Consider the following 16391-nt stretch of genomic DNA (forward strand, 5'->3'; position numbering starts at 1 on the left):
GTATTTCATGTCGCTGTATTTATTGATGGAAAAGTTTATATCGCTGTCGTAGGTACTGCCTAGTATGCATCAACAACAACTGCAATTGGTGTTTTAAGTCTTCAAGCCTGAAAAAAGCAAAATTTTTCAAGGTCAGAAATTTTAGCAAACTGCACTCATGCTCACTGAAAGACAGATCTTATGGACAATATCAAGCTACTGCAAAACTCATCGACAGTCTTCTGATAAATAAGTATAAAGACCCAAAAATAATATACACTCCTAATGACATAATTGGAGACATGAACAAGCAGTATGGTCTTCAAATGACATATATGCAAGCATAGAGATCGAAGGAATATATAGTTCAACTACTGAGAGGGAACCTAAGCGAATCATATGAAAAGCTGCCAAGCTACTTTTATATGTTGGTTCTTACAAATTCTATGTCGGTGGTAAGTTTGAAAAAATAGAGGAAGGCTTGTTCATGTATGCTTCTGTTGCACTATATCTGTCTATAAAAGGATGGCAGTATTAAAAATCGATTGTTATTGTAGATGGAACTTTTATTAAATCGACATACAGAGGAACATTATTGATAGCATCCACACAAGATCCAGCAGGTAAAAATAAGAATAATAATGTAAAAATATATATATTATTCATGTATATACTCACATATGTTTATATGATTCAATTTATTAGATAGTATCCTACCACTCACATATGCCATAGTAGATTCAGAGAATAATGCTTCTTAGGAGTGGTTTTTCGCGAGGTTCAAGGATGCATTTGGGGAAAGGGAGGGAATATGCATAGTCTCGAATAGGTACGAAGGCATTGCAAATGCGGCGGCAACATTGTATCCACAAGTACCTCACTGTATCTGCATATGGCATCTATAGAATAATGTAAAAAATAATTACAAGAAGAACCATTTGTAGCTCAAGGACATATTCTTTGCTATGGCCAAAGCATACACAGTTGAGAAGTTTGATTACAACATGGCAGAGGTAGAGAGAATTAATAAGAGGGTCAAAGATTACTTAATCAACGTTGGGTATGAAAGATGGTCCAGAGCACATTTCACTGTCAACAGAACATTGACAATGACTTCAAATATTGTGGAGTCGATCAATGCGACGCTCAATGCTTCTAGGGAACTCCCAGTACTGCCTTTGCTGGAGTACATAAGGCAATTGATCGAACGATGGAACGTTACAAACCAAAAGAATGCAATAGAGTTATTTACTAATCTTGGGAAAAAATATGATACAATGCTAATAGACAATCTCGAATTGTCACATTGGATGAAGGTATGACTAGAATCTGTAGATACTTGTGCATATAATATGTAATCATGCCGAATTCACATATATGTTATATCTTAAACCCTTTATGTGATTCTGTTAAACCAGTGTCTACCTGCGCGGCACAGGGAGAGCAAATTGATTAAAGCTAATATTTTCTAATATTCATTGTTTGCACAAAAGCAATATTATAGTGTTCAAGTAATGGAGAGTCTTATCTCTATTACCGAGGCTTCAGGTTTTTTATTTCTTTTCAAAGCTGATTGGTCTACCTCCATTCTCTGTTTCTTCTGGGGCATGCGAGAAATTAGTCATTATGTAAGCAAATTGTTCAACGTTTAGGCGACTACCAGCATGTATATAAGGCTTTCAATTTAATGTAGCATCTATGCCTACCCCACTACTGAAATATTGGTTGGTTTGACATGATATTAAGCTCTTTTGAATCTTGTAGGCTCTCCAGTATATGTATTTTGAGGGCATATTCTTTGTCACCACTAATGATAGTTGATAAATTTTGTAGGTGACCCCTTCGACGAGTTACTTATATTCAGTACTTGACAAGGGTAAGCAGAGAATGGTGTTCCTAAAAGATTGAACTTACAGCTATAGAAGGTTTCAGTTGGATGAGCTACCATGTGCACATGCTTGGGCAGTATTAAAATACAAATACATTGATCACATTGAGTATTACTCGATGTACTACACCAGGAAGTACCTATTGAAGACCTATGAAATTCCAATTTATCTGGTTCCTGATGAAAGCATATGGAAAATTTCTGCAGAAGTTCTAGATGAAAAAGTCTTGCCACCAGATGTGACTAAATCAATAGGAAGGCCAAGGAAGGGGAGGTGCAAGCCAGTATCTAAAAGGGAATGAAAAAGGTCGATTTCATGTGGAGAAGAAGGTCACAACAGGAAAACTTGTAGAAATAATCCAAAGAGAAGATGAAATATATCAAACTTAGAATTACTTGTTATTTTACTTTACTGAATATCATAAAGATTTAGAAGAATTCAATATATCAAGAACTATATCAATGCAGAATGTCATTTGAATTTTAGATATAAATAAATATTTGATCTATCATTTAAAATCGTGTTGCAAGTGTATTTTTTGAAGTATACATCTGTTTGATTAAAAAAGAAGTAGTATTAGTTATGTATCATATTTGTATATCTTATGTATCACCTATGTATCTTTGTGTATCGGTAAATTATATATTTGTTTGATTAAAAAAGAAGTCGTATCAGCTATGTATCATATTTGTATCATCTATGTATCTCTTATGTAATACCTATGTATCGCTATGTATCAGCTCTTACTCATGTCTGTATTTGTGTAATAATAAAGCTAACTAATGGAAAATAGTTGTAGCAGCTAGAAAACTATGCAAATAGTTTTAGAAATTTGCAAATAAGAGTGTGGCTTCATCAATACTGTCACGACCCCAAATTCCCTCCGTAGGAAGTCATGACGGCACCTAGTATCTAAAACTAGGTAAGCCTATCAACATGCGGAAAAAAATTAAAATAAAAACTTAAAAATCTCAAAACTTCAACAATTGCATAAATAAAATCTGTAACTCAAAATGTACAACTCCCAAAACCTGGTGAAGCATAAGTCACAAGCTCTAATAACAGTTCTGAACAATCCTATACATCACTGTCTAAGATAGTGTAATGGAATAGGGAACAACAGGATAGAAGTGGACTCTGAGGCCTGCGGACGCGAGCAGGTGTACCTTGAAGTCTCCAAAGCAACCTCAGCTCACTAATGCTGTAAGATATTCCAAGAATAGCAACGATAAGATATTCCAAGAATAGCAATTTCAAGTAAGGATTCAACAGTTAAATAATGAATACAAAATAAAAGAAAGCAAGTAATTCAACTAAACATGTTGGGCAATTTGCAAATAAGAGATAAAATAAGTAGACATGTGAAATTAGACTAAACATGATGACTATAACATATTAAAGTAACTCAATTAAAGAACGAAAGCAAACTACATAGCTAAAAATCGGAAATTTCACATTTATCCCGTGTATGCACTCGTTACCTTGCGCACACGGCTTTCACATCTCACAATTATCACAACAATAACAAATCCTAAAGGGAATTTCTCCCACACAAGGTTAGACAAGTCACTTACCTCAAACCACGCTAATTCAATCAACTAGAAGGCCTTACCCTCGATTTTCCAACTCCGAACGGCTCGAATCTAGCCAAAGCAATTTCACACTATAAATATAACTATAGGAAACTAAGTTAAACAATGAAATTACGATCTTTGCAAAGAATTAAAAAATCGCCCTAAAAAGTCACTCCGGGCCCGTGCCTCGGGACCTGACCAAAATTATAAAATTCGAACACCCATTCGATATCGAGTCCAACCATATAAGAATTATCCAAATCCAACCTCATTTTGCCTTTCAAAACCTAAAAAACTTAGTCTAAGAAGTTCTACCACTTTTTCCCAATTTTTCCAACTCCAATCCTTAATTACATGATAATAACAATGATAGATTAGTGTAATCTAACCAAAATCGAGTTAAGAATTCTTACCCCAACAATTTCTCTGAAAATCCTTCAAAATTTCGTCTCCCACCGAGCTCCCAAAATTGCAAAATGAAATATGAATCAAAACCCTCGAAAGTTCCCCTTTTTCTGCCAGTTAAACCACACCTGCGATCTTGCTGCCGCATCTGCGGCTCCGCACCTACAGAATTTCCATCACAGGTGCAGATTCCACTTAGTCAGGCAAGTTCTGCTTCTGCGGACAAGCTTCGCACTTGCGAGTGCGCTCCTGCGGAGTCTTCTCCGCTTCTGCGATAATCGACAAAACACCCTTCCTCCGTATCTACGACCATTCTACGCACTTGTGATCCCAACAGGGCTAGGATATTTCCGCTTCTGCGACCAGTGGCTCGCTTTTGTGAGCCCGCACCTGCGGCCATTCCCTCCGTAGGTGCGAAAACACCATAAGCTGGGCACCTTCAGCAATCCAACAAGTCCACAGATGATCCGATTTCAATCCGATTCACACCCGGGCCCCCCGGGACCCCGTCCGAATATACCAACTAGTTCCAAAACACATAACGGACATACTCGAGGCCCAAAATCACATAAAACAACTTAAATTCTATGAAGCGCAACCCAAATTCAAGCCTAAGCAACTATGAACTTCCAAATTCCGAAACCAACGCCGATTCATACCAAAACAACTTCGATTGACACCAAATTTTGCACATAAGTCATAAATGACATTACGGACCTATTCCAACTTCCGGAATTGGAATCCGACCTCGATATCAATAAAGTCCACTCCCGGTCAAACTTTCTAAAATCTTCCAACTTTCGCCAATTTATGCCAAAACGACCTACGGACCTCCAAATCAATATCCGGACGCGCTCCTAAGACCAAAATCACCCTACTGAGCTATTGGAACTGTCAAAACTCTATTCCAGAGTCATATTCACAAAAGTCAAACTATGGTCAACTCCTACTACTTAACCTTCCAACTTAGGGACTATGTGTTCCATTTCACTCCGAAACTCACCCAAAACCAAAACCAACCACCCCGGCGAGTTACAAAACCACAATATAGCATAGAGGAAGCATAATTTAGGGAATCAGGGCTAAAATGCTCAAAATAACCGGTGGGGTCGTTACATCTTCCCCCTCTTAAAATAAACGTTCGTCCTCGAACGAGTATAGAGACATACCTGAAGTGGAGAAAAGACGAGGATAACGGCTACGCATATCATGCTCGGTCTCCCAATTCGCCTCCTCGACTGGATGATCCCTCCACTGAACCTTCACTGAAGCAATATTCTTCGACCACAACTTTCGAACCTACCTGTCCAAAATGGCCATCGGCTCCTCAATATAAGATAAATCCTTGTCCAACTGGACTGAGCTAAAATCCAACGCATGAGACGGATCGTCGTGATACTTTCAAAGCATAGAAACATGGAATAATAGATGAACTGCAGCTAGATTGGGTAGTAGTACAAGTCTGTAATCCACCTCTCCAACCCTATCAAGAATCTCAAAAGGTCCGATATACCTAGGGATCAACTTGCCCTTCTTCCAGAATCTCATAACATCCTTCATGGGCGAGACCCGGAGCAAGACCCGCTCCCCAACCATGAATGCAACATTGCAAACCTTCTGATCCGCATAACTCTTCTGTCTGGATTGGCCTGTACGAAGTTGATTTTGAATCAATTTAACCTTTTCCAAAGCATCCTGAACCAACTATGTACCCAATAGCCTAGCCTCACCCGGCTCAAACCAACCCACCAGAGACCGACACAGTCTACCATACAAAGCCTCATACGGAGCCATATGAATGCTCGACTGGTAACTGTTGTTGTAGACAAACTCCGCAAACGGCAAGAACTGATCCCAAAAATCCCCAAGCTCCATCACATACGCACGAAGCATATCCTCCAATATATGACTAGTGCGCTCGGGCTTTCCGTTCATCTGAGGGTGAAATGTTGTACTCAACTCCACCCGCATGCCTAACTCATGTTGAACAGCTCTCCAGAACCGCGATGTAAACTGTGTACCCCGGTCAGAGATGATGGATACCGGCACGCCATGAAGCCTGACAATCTCGCGAATATAAACCTGAACCAGCTACTCTGAAGAATAAGTAGTCACCACACTGGAATGAAATGAGCTGACTTGGTCAATCTATCCACAATCACCCATACTGCATCGAACTTCCTCCGAGTCTTTGGGAGCCCAACAACGAAATCCATAGTGATCCGCTCCCATTTCCACTCTGGAATCTCTAATCTCTGAAGCAACCCACCAGGCCGCTGATGTTCATACTTCACCTGCTGACAGTTTAGGCACCAAGCTACATATTCCACTATATCCTTCTTCATCCTCCTCCACCAATAGTGTTGCCTCAGGTCTTGATACATCTTGGCGGCAACCAGATGAACAAAGTATCGCGAACTATGAGCCTCCTGGAGAATCAACTCACGCAAGCCATCTACATTGGGCACACATAGCCTGCCCTGCATACATAACACACCATCATCCCCAATAGTGACCTCCTTGGCATCGTCGTGCTGAACTGTATCCTTGAGGACAAGAAGATGGGGGTCATCATACTGACGGTCTCTGATACGATCATAAAGAGAATACCAAGAAACCACATAATCCAAAACATGACTCGGCTCCGAAACATCCAATCTAACAAACTGGTTGGCCAAGGCCTGAATATCCAAGGCTAATGGCCTCTCTGCCACCAGTAGATATGCTAAATTGCCCAAGCTCTCCGCCTTGCAACTCAAGGCATCGGCCACCACATTGGCCTTCCCGGGATGATATAGAGTGGTGATATCATAGTCCTTAAGCAACTCTAACCACCTCCGCTGCCGCAAGTTAATATCCCTCTATTTGAACAGATGTTGTAGACTTCGGTGTTCGGTGTAGACCTTACAAGGGACAATGTATAAATAGTGCCGCCAGATCTTCAAGGCATGAAAAATAGCTGCTAACTCAAGGTCGTGGATAGGATAGTTCTTCTCATGCACCTTCAGTTGTCTAGATGTGTAGGCAATCACTCTACCATCCTACATCAACACCGCGTCGAGACCGATATGCGACCCATCACAGTACACAGTATAAGACCCCAAACTCGAAGGCAACACCAACATTGGGGCTGTAGTCAAAGCTGTCTTGAGCTTTTGAAAGCGCTCCTCACACTCTTCAGTCCAACTAAACGGAGCACCCTTCTGGGTCAATCTGGTCATAGGTGCTGCAATAGACGAGAAACCCTCTACAAATCGACGGTAATACCCCGCCAACCAAGAAAACTCTAGATCTTCGTAACTGAAGACGGTCTGGGCCAAATCTGCACTGCTTCAATCTTCTTCGGATCCACTTGATCCCCTCACTCGACACTACATGACCCAAAAATGCCACCGAATCAAGCCAAAATTCACACTTTAAAAATTTTGCATATAACTTCTTTTCTCTCAAGGTCTGAAGAACAGTCCTCAAGTGCTGCTCATGCTCCGGGAGTACACCAAAATGTCGTCAATAAACACAATGATGAATGAGTCGAGATAAGGCTGGAATACAATGTTCATCAAGTGCATGAATGTTGCTGGGGCATTGGTCAGCCCAAAAGACATCATAAGGAACTCGTAACGACCATACCGAGTCCTGAAGGCAGTCTTCGGGATATCTGGCTCCCGAATCTTTAACTGATGATAGCTTGAACGCAAGTCAATCTTGGAGAACACACTGGCACCTTGTAGATAATTAAAGAGGTCATCAATACGTGGCAATGGATACCTGTTCTTCACTGTAACCTTGTTCAACTGACGATAATCAATGCACATGCGCATAGAACCATCCTTCTTCTTTACAAACAAGACCGTAGCACCCCAAGGTGATACACTGGGCCGAATAAAACCCTTATCCAGCAACTCCTGCAACTGCTTCTTTAACTCCTTCAACTCTGGTAGGGCCATACAATAGGGAGGAATAGAAATGAGCTGAGTGCCCGATAACAAATCAATACCAAAGTCGATATCCCTGTCGGGCGGCATGCCCGGAAGATTTTTCGGGAATACATCTGGATAATCCCTCACTACCGGAACTGACCTTTCTGATCGAGGGGACCAATTCACAGCTGTTTTCTGGAAGAACATTCAGCAAGGTTTGGCTACGCAGGTAAATCTTAGCACAACTTTCCATCCACAGATTGATGGGAAAGCAGCTAAGCCTTTAGAAATGAGATAACCCTACTAGGAACATAATCTAAAGTACCTCTCCACTCTAACCGTGGTAAACCTAGTATAGCCAGTGTCACGGTCTTGGCGTGACAGTCAAGAATAGCATGATAGGGTGACAACCAGTCCATGCCCAAAATAACATCAAAATCTACCATACTGAGCAACAATAAATTTGCTCTGGTCTTAAAATCACTAAGGACAACCAAACACGACTGATACACACAGTCAACAACAAGGGAATCTCTCATAGGTGTGGACACATAGACGGGAGAACTCAAGGAATCATGGGATACACCCAAATATGGAGCAAAGTAAGATGACACATAGGAATAAGTGGAGCCTGGATCAAATAAGACCGATGCATCCCTATGACAAACCGGAACAATACTTGTGATGATTGAGTCAGATGCAACTGCCTCTGTCCTAGTAGGAAGAGCATAATATCTGGCCTGGCCTCCCCCTTTCGGGCGACCTCTACCTGCCTGACCTCCACCTCTAGTTGGCTGTGTAGATGGAGTGGCAGCTGGTGCGGTAACCATAGTTTGAGAAGTCTGAGGACCCGGTGGAATATGCGGAGCCTGAGTAGTCTGTGGAGGTGCACCCCTCCTGAGCCTGGGACAATCCTTTACCATATGACGAGTGTCACCACACTCAAAACAAGCTCTCGGAAGACGTGGTTGTTGTGGCTGGCTCGAGCCTGATCGGCTGGACTGACCACTAAAAGCACCCCATGTAGGAGGTGCAGTAGACAATGGCGGTACATAATAGGAAGCATGGGGCCTAGGAGTGGCCAGGATACTGCTGGATGCTGGAAGTGCTGAATGAACAGGGCGTCTCACATAGCCCCTACCATGACGAGCTGCAACTGGGGCACGGGCACCACTATATGTGCTAGAATTTCGAGGCCTCTTGGCCTCCCTCTCCTCTCTCTCACGGGCCCACATACCCTCCAATCTCCTAGCGATCTCCACTACCCGCTGGTATGCGATGTCCATATCCAACTCTCGGGCCATGCTAAATCTGATACCAGGGTTGAGCCCCTCGATAAATCGACGGACTCTCTCTCTAACAGTAGCAACCAAGGCTGGTGCATGCCTAGACAAATCACTGAATCGTACCGCATACTCCGATATGGTCATAGAACCCTGGCGCAACTGCTCAAACTCTGCGCGCCATGCATCTTTGAGTCTCTAGGGAACAAACTCCCTCAAGAACATGTCTGAGAATTGAGCCCAAGTGAGTGAAGTTGCCTCGGCCGGACTACCCAACACATATGCCCGCCACCACTGATAAGGTACTCCATTAAGCTAGAACGTAGTGAAAGCAACCCCCACTAGACTCCACAATACCAATAGTACGGAAGATACGGTGGCACTCCTCAAGAAAACCCTGGGCATCCTTTGAAGCCAAACCGCTAAAAGTAGGAGGGTGGTACTTCTTGTACCTCTCGAGACTGAGCTGCTCCCCCTTAGAAGTTGTTGCCCTAACCTCGGGCTTAACTGGGGCGACCGGATACACTGGTATAACCTTTAGGACCTGGTCAACTTGAACCCGCTGCTCTGGGGTGCGGGAGGCGGGAGTTTGTGCTCCTCCCCCTGAGATGTGGCAGGAGCAAGTGGGATCAACTCTGCCTGAGCTAAAGTGTGAAACATGCTCAGAAACTGGGCGAGAGTCTCCTAAAGTGCTGGGGTAGTAACAGGGGTCTCAGGTGCCTGCTCTCCAGCTGGAGCTACTGGTGGCTCCTCTGTAGCAGCTTGTGTAGGTGCTCTAACTGCACCACGTAGATGTCTTCGGCCTCTACCCCAGCCCCGGCCTCTCGCGGCTCTACAGGGGGCGCGGGTGTCTGGTCATCTGATTCCGAATGTGTGTGTCCTCACCATCTGTGAGAGAATAGAAAGACAGAAGTTTAGGATTATGATGTCAACAATTTCGCACGATAAGGAATCAAAGAAGTGAAGCGTTTCCTAGCATTTCCATAGCCTCCCGAAGATAAGTACAGACGTCTCTGTACCGATCCGCGAGACTTTGCTAAATATGCTTGTGACTCATAACACCTATGAACCTAGGGCTCTGATACCAACTTGTCACGAACCCAAATTCCCTCTGTAGGAAGTCGTGACGACACCTAGTCTCTAAAACTAGGTAAGCCTATCAACCGCACATGCGACCTTGTTGCCGCATATGCGGCTCCGCACCTATGAAATTTCCATCGCAGGTGAGGATTTCACTTACTCAGACAAGTTCCACTTTTGCGGACAAGCTTCGCACCTGCGAGTGCGCTCCTGCGGAGTCTTCTATGCTTCTGCGATGATCGGCCAAACAACCTTCCTCCACATCTGCAACCATTCTCCGCACCTGCGGACACACAAGTGCGGTCAACACCTCGCACCTGCGATCCCAGCTAGTCTAGGACATTTCCGCTTCTGCGACCAATGGCTCGCTTTTGCGAGCCTGAACCTGCGGCCATTCCCTTCCCATGTGCAAAAATACTAGAAGTTGGGCACCTTAAGCAATCCAACAAGTTCACGGATGATCCAATTTCAATCTGATTCACACCTGGGGTCCCCAGGACTCCGTCCGAATATACCAACTAGTTCCAAAACACATAACAGACCTACTCGAGGCAAAAAATCACAGCAAACAACTTAAATTCTATGAATTGCAACCCAAATTCAAGCCTAAGCAACTATGAACTACTGAATTCCGAAACCAACGCCGATTTATACCAAAATAACTCTGACTGACACCAAATTTTACACACAAGTCATAAATGATATTACGGACCTATTTTAACTTCTAAAATCGGAATCTGACCCCGATATCAATAAAGTCCACTCCCGGTCAAACTTTCCAAAATCTTCCAACTTTCGCCAATTTACGCTGAAACGACCTACGGACCTCCAAATCAACATCCGGATACGCTCCTAATACCAAAATTACCCTACAGAGCTATTGGAACCGTCAAAACTCCATTCTGGACTCATCTTCACACAAGTCAAACTATGATCAACTCCTACGACTTAACCTTCCAACTTAGGGACTATATATCTTATTTCACTCCAAAACTCACCCGAAATCAAAAACAACCACCCCGGCGAGTTACATAACCACAATATAGCATAGAGGAAGCATAATTTAGGGGATCGAGGCTAAAATACTTAAAACAGCCGGTCGGGTCGTTACAAATACATATTTGGAAACAAACAAACTGCAGAAGTTATGAAGAAATTAACTGTGCAGCAACCCAAGACAGCTGTATTATCTATGTATCATGTGTGTATCATATCTGTATCATGTGTGTATCTGGAATAAATAATCTATCATAAACTATTGTATATATTTTTCATATCTTGAATTCACAACACAAAATCAAGGGAGAAAATACCAAAATAAACTAAACTTTAATACTCCAATATTGCACTAAAACTCATTAAACATTTATAACAGAGTAGACATCTCATTTTCTGTACAAATCTTAAAAGTATTCATAAAATTCAAACACAAACAAATTTGATTCGTCTTACAATAATGAAAACATAACAGAACACAATACAAAACGAAATTATTGAGTTCATCCTACAATAATGACAAAGGTAACTACTTCTTACACTTCCGCGACTTATTTTATCGGCCAGTAATCTCATCATCACTTTGCACGTTCAGTTCCATCTTCTTTCTAGCATAATCCCACAAGAGAGCACCAAATCTGTGCCTGTGTGCATAGGCATTAAATTTTTTAGGAGGCGTCTTGCCCTCAATAAAATACTCGGCAAATGATGCCGCAATCACTACAAAAATAAAAATAACAATAATTATCAAACTGTAGAATATAAAAAAAAAATTATGTTTAAAGAAATTCATAGGCTTCGACTTGTTGAGGCAATTCTTCAACCAGTTTTACATCAAATGGGGTAATCAAGTCCTTTGATTTGTAGACACCAGTGCACCAATTGATTTTTTTTTGTTTAAATAGAAATGTGTGTGCACGAAAAAATGAGGCAGGAACACAGAATACTTGCGCATTGTGTTATGAACTTTGGCTTGATGAGCAGCTCCACCGCGCATAGAGTCATACACATAAATGCACCTATCCTTGAAGGACATCATAGCCATTATCCAATGCCATTGTTCTGCAATATTAATTGGCATTAAGACGTGCTCCACAGTGTGCCATGTAACATTGGCATCCAAGACATACCCTGAATATACTCTACAATGACATGTTTCGAATTGCACACTTCACTATCTCCACCTGTATCAATAAATGCCTGCCACAACTCATTAATTTTCTCGTCGAAGTACCAATCTGTGGTGGTGAATGTTACAGGTAGGTCTATGTCATACTTCCCCTTCTGTCTCAAATAATAAAACAAAATATCAATGTGCTGAAACAAAACATAACAAATAATTAATCGATGTAATAGTATAAAATGGGTAACCAAATGATGACAAATTTGCGTCAACCAATTCCGTGGTCTCTCTTTTCATTAGCATTATTAGAGGCAAACTCAAAAAATTTAAAATTCATTTATCTCCTTTGGAGATGCATTTCAGTAATTAGGATAAGTATTACACTAATAGAGATGTGTTTCGTCAAGCTTAGGCCTTAGAGGTCAAAAGAAAGTTCCATATGTAGTCACTATTCCAGGTGTGACAGTAGAAATCATCACAACTTGTAGGCTCGTAAGCTTTAAGCAGCTACACTTTCTCAAAACCAAATTCACAGGAAACAAAGGAAAATGAATGCTGACTACTTCTCTTGTGCCATGCAAGATAGCAATTAATAATTTGTTCTAACTTAAGAGGCCTGATCACGTGTACACTAGCTAAAATTATAAAAAAACTGTAAAAGTAATTTCTTACATACCGAGTCATACAAAGGCTAACCATTATATGCCAATTTATGAAACTATTTTTTGTCTTCAACATGATATACACCAAGATCATAAGTAGGATTCAGTTCACTAATATGGTTCGGGTAAATTTCATTCCTGGTAACAGATATACACAAAAGAGATACAGTGATTTGATATAAAATAATGCTACAAATGACAATATATTAAAATATAAAACTGAACAAAAGTCAGAAGTTGAAAACATACTTCTTTCTCGACTTCCCTTCTTTGACCCATACAGCAAATACATTCAACAACGAGTTGTTAATGTCAATTCCAATTTTTCTTTGAAAAGGATACTTAATAACATAAATTTGCTTTTTTTCTTTCGCTGCAACAACATCACTACTGGATCCTGAATCAAATACAGTAATGAACGGAGACTGCATAGCTTTTGCAGGACATCTCTTTCTTTTTTCCATTTGCGGCGAAACTTCAGGAAGTAATTCAGGCTAGTACAGAACAATCTGAGATTCAGGAACCTCTTTCTCAGATTGTTCCTTTATCTCCCTTACTGCCTTATCAACACTTGCAGTCACACAAACAACGCTAGTCTAAGATTCGAGAACCTTTTCTTTCTCAGATTTTGCCTCCATCTCCACTGCCGCCTCATCTGCTGTCTCACCAATAGTGCCAGCATGCGCTACATCTGGTGTGAAAGTTACTTTAGCAATGAACATGATAGGGACACCACTAGAAAGTTCTTCCATGATATTGACACCTAACTGATCTGCTTCATCGAGCACAAAGTTTTTATGATGATGCGCAATGGTATCTCCTTGAGAATGTGGAATATCTTTGCCTTCACTTCCACCGACCTATTTTTTTTTTAAAAAAGAATCGAATTATCAAAAACAACAAAGAAAATAAAAGAGAAAATGGCAGAATGCACAACTAAACACATCTTACAACCATCCATGTCAACATCTCCATTGCCACCAAACTCCATATTCCTCAAAAAATCTTATTGTCTTGACGACCACTGGTGTCTTCCTCTGGATGTGCACCATATTTGTCTTTGATTGCACCAAGCTATTTTTAAAAAAAAAAGATACAGTAAATTAACTAAAAAATAAAAGAAAATGCACAATGGAAAAGAAACACATACCTTGGAATTTATCAACTCAAAGACTTCCTTGAATTTATCAGAAACATATTCCATGAAGGACTTTAACTGCTTATGGAGCGACAAAAGGAAACAAATAAGAAAAATAATAGACGTTGAATATACATTTTTAATAAAACTTTCAAAACAAATATAAAAGACCAATACAAACTTGTTTAACATCAGCTTTCAACTTCTGCAACTCACGATCATAATCAACAGGTTGGATACCCGGCGCCTTTTTTGGTGAGACAGGCTCTTTAATCTATTTCGGGGGTGGTGTGACAAAATCATCGCTATCATCAATAGGAAGTTTTTCCCTGTTACGTGATGTCAAATATTTCTGATACGCATCATTAACTTCAACAGGCAAAGTAAATCTCCTTAGCTCTTCAGTTGTAGGAGAAATATTTTTAAATTGCAAATTTAACAAAAAGTGATTCAGTCTTAGATGTATCAAAGATGTATAAAAACTGCATATTTGATGTATAACAATGAATTATAGTGTATCATATATGTATAACCCATCAATACATAAAAGCTGGTACCTTATTCCCTGTGATATTGAAGAAACCAGTAGAGAAGTCCTCACGCGTTGGCATGTCTGTCATTTCCCAATTCAATATGCGTGGTGTATGCTCCAACGCGAACATCAAACTTTTTATCAACTACAGTGCAACATTCATAGAACCACACCTGTAGTGCAAGAGGAAATCCACAAATCCTATAAAACTCAGACTTTCCCCTCAACTTGTCCCTCGCCGACTTCATTAAAGCTCGAAATGCAATCTTACCCCAGAAAAAAGACGCATACTCACCACTCTCGACAAGATGGAAATCACATTTACTTATAAATGTCTTTTGAGCCTGAGTGGACATTAGAAATGTGTATATGAAATAAATAATTATAATCTTAGTCGCGTCTTCATCAGACTGCCATTTCTTCTTCTCAAAACAATCAATAAGCGACTTCTTTGATACCGCTTCAAAACCAGAAAAATAAGTATCCACCAACCTAGTGGGTCCATTGAAGTTACCCTCAATATGTTCATTGCCACAACAGTTTAAACCACTTACAACACCAATTCCCAAAGACCAAAACGTAAAACACACTCGTCATTCAATTTCACATAAAATTAATCATGCTTATCTTGAATCAACTCCCTAAACATTAAAGAAAGAATCAGTTGTGCCTGGATAGCAACTCGAGAAAAATCAAGGAAATAGCCAAAACAACTTTCCCAAAACATCCGAAGGTGGACAGCAGTCAACTTTGATTGTAAAGCTGGTACGATGTCTACATTAGTGTATGATGTCCAATGAGTAACAGGAAAAAGCTCACCAACTGAAATATAAAGCTTCCAAGGCTACAAATAAATGACACAAATTAACAACAAACAAATACAAACTAAATTCAATTTTAAAAGAAGATTCAACAATAGAAAAAAATATAACTGAAATTGTATGTACCTTACAAACTTTGTCATGAATTTTAATTTTTTTTACCTTCTGAACCTTACTTTTTTTTTTGGTTTGACACCCAAATTTACTTCGTCCTCCACGACACGTTTTCTCTTACCTTCAACACCATCCACTCTAACCCTTTTGCTTTTCTTTTTCTCAGATTGTTCAACAACATCCTTTCGAGATTCTAACACTTTAACACTGTCAGAACGATTTTGTCTTCCCATATTTAGTTCATCAATCGATTTCTCAACTAAAATCGGGGTTGAATGAGGGGATAAACTCATCAACCTAGTTTTTCTTCTCATGTTGCTCGATTTCTCAATTGAAACCGGCTTTGAATAAGGAGATAAATTCATCGAACGAGTTTGTCTTGTCATATTGCTCTGTTTCACAATTAAAATTAGGTTGAATGAGAAAAATTTTAAAAAAATATTTATACGAACAAACGGTTACAAAAATTTGTGAAGAAATTGATACAAAACTAACAAAATCATCTATAACATATACCTACAATGAACTCTAACTAAACAATTCAGTCGCAAAAGCCTAAAAAAAGCAATATCGCTTCTCCAAAAACACATGCAATCCGAAAAAATATACTAAACAAGAGATTTTCTACTCCAAATTACCCGAAATCAGACAAAAATAACTGCAAATGTATCTTGTGTTGTCGTCAATTTCAGCAATTTTGGTTCAATTTAGCAAAAAATCGCATATAGAGAGTGAGTGAGTGAAAACTTAGAGAAGAGAGAGAACGGTGTCTGTAAAACAAAAATAACGAATATAAAAAAACTGATATTAATTGAAACTATTTGGGGTTAAAATAATATTTGGGCCTTTTTTTAGTAGATATTTTATTTTGGGCT

The 16391-nt window shown here is 40.2% G+C and overlaps 1 protein-coding gene across 1 annotated transcript; it reads left to right on the top strand.

Annotated features, from left to right (window-relative positions):
- Positions 1-944: 944 nt before the first annotated feature.
- LOC138893917 (uncharacterized) lies at positions 945-2169 on the top strand. The gene is made up of 3 exons (XM_070178584.1): positions 945-1295; positions 1813-1855; positions 1946-2169. The coding sequence occupies exons 1-3, from the start codon at positions 945-947 to the stop codon at positions 2167-2169; spliced, it is 618 nt and encodes a 205-aa protein (XP_070034685.1).
- The last annotated feature ends 14222 nt before the right edge of the window (positions 2170-16391 follow it).

The sequence above is a fragment of the Nicotiana tomentosiformis genome, chromosome 6, assembly GCF_000390325.3.
Source record: "Nicotiana tomentosiformis chromosome 6, ASM39032v3, whole genome shotgun sequence".
NCBI lineage: Eukaryota > Viridiplantae > Streptophyta > Magnoliopsida > Solanales > Solanaceae > Nicotiana > Nicotiana tomentosiformis.

What these genes read in the sequence shown, in the direction of transcription:
- LOC138893917 (XM_070178584.1), top strand. Translation starts at nt 945, where the DNA reads ATGGCCAAAGCATACACAGTTGAGAAGTTTGATTACAACATGGCAGAG. An exon ending in AATTGTCACATTGGATGAAG is followed by an intron (nt 1,296 to 1,812) that starts GTATGACTAGAA and finishes TAAATTTTGTAG; the next exon opens with GTGACCCCTTCGACGAGTTA. An exon ending in ATATTCAGTACTTGACAAGG is followed by an intron (nt 1,856 to 1,945) that starts GTAAGCAGAGAA and finishes ATGCTTGGGCAG; the next exon opens with TATTAAAATACAAATACATT.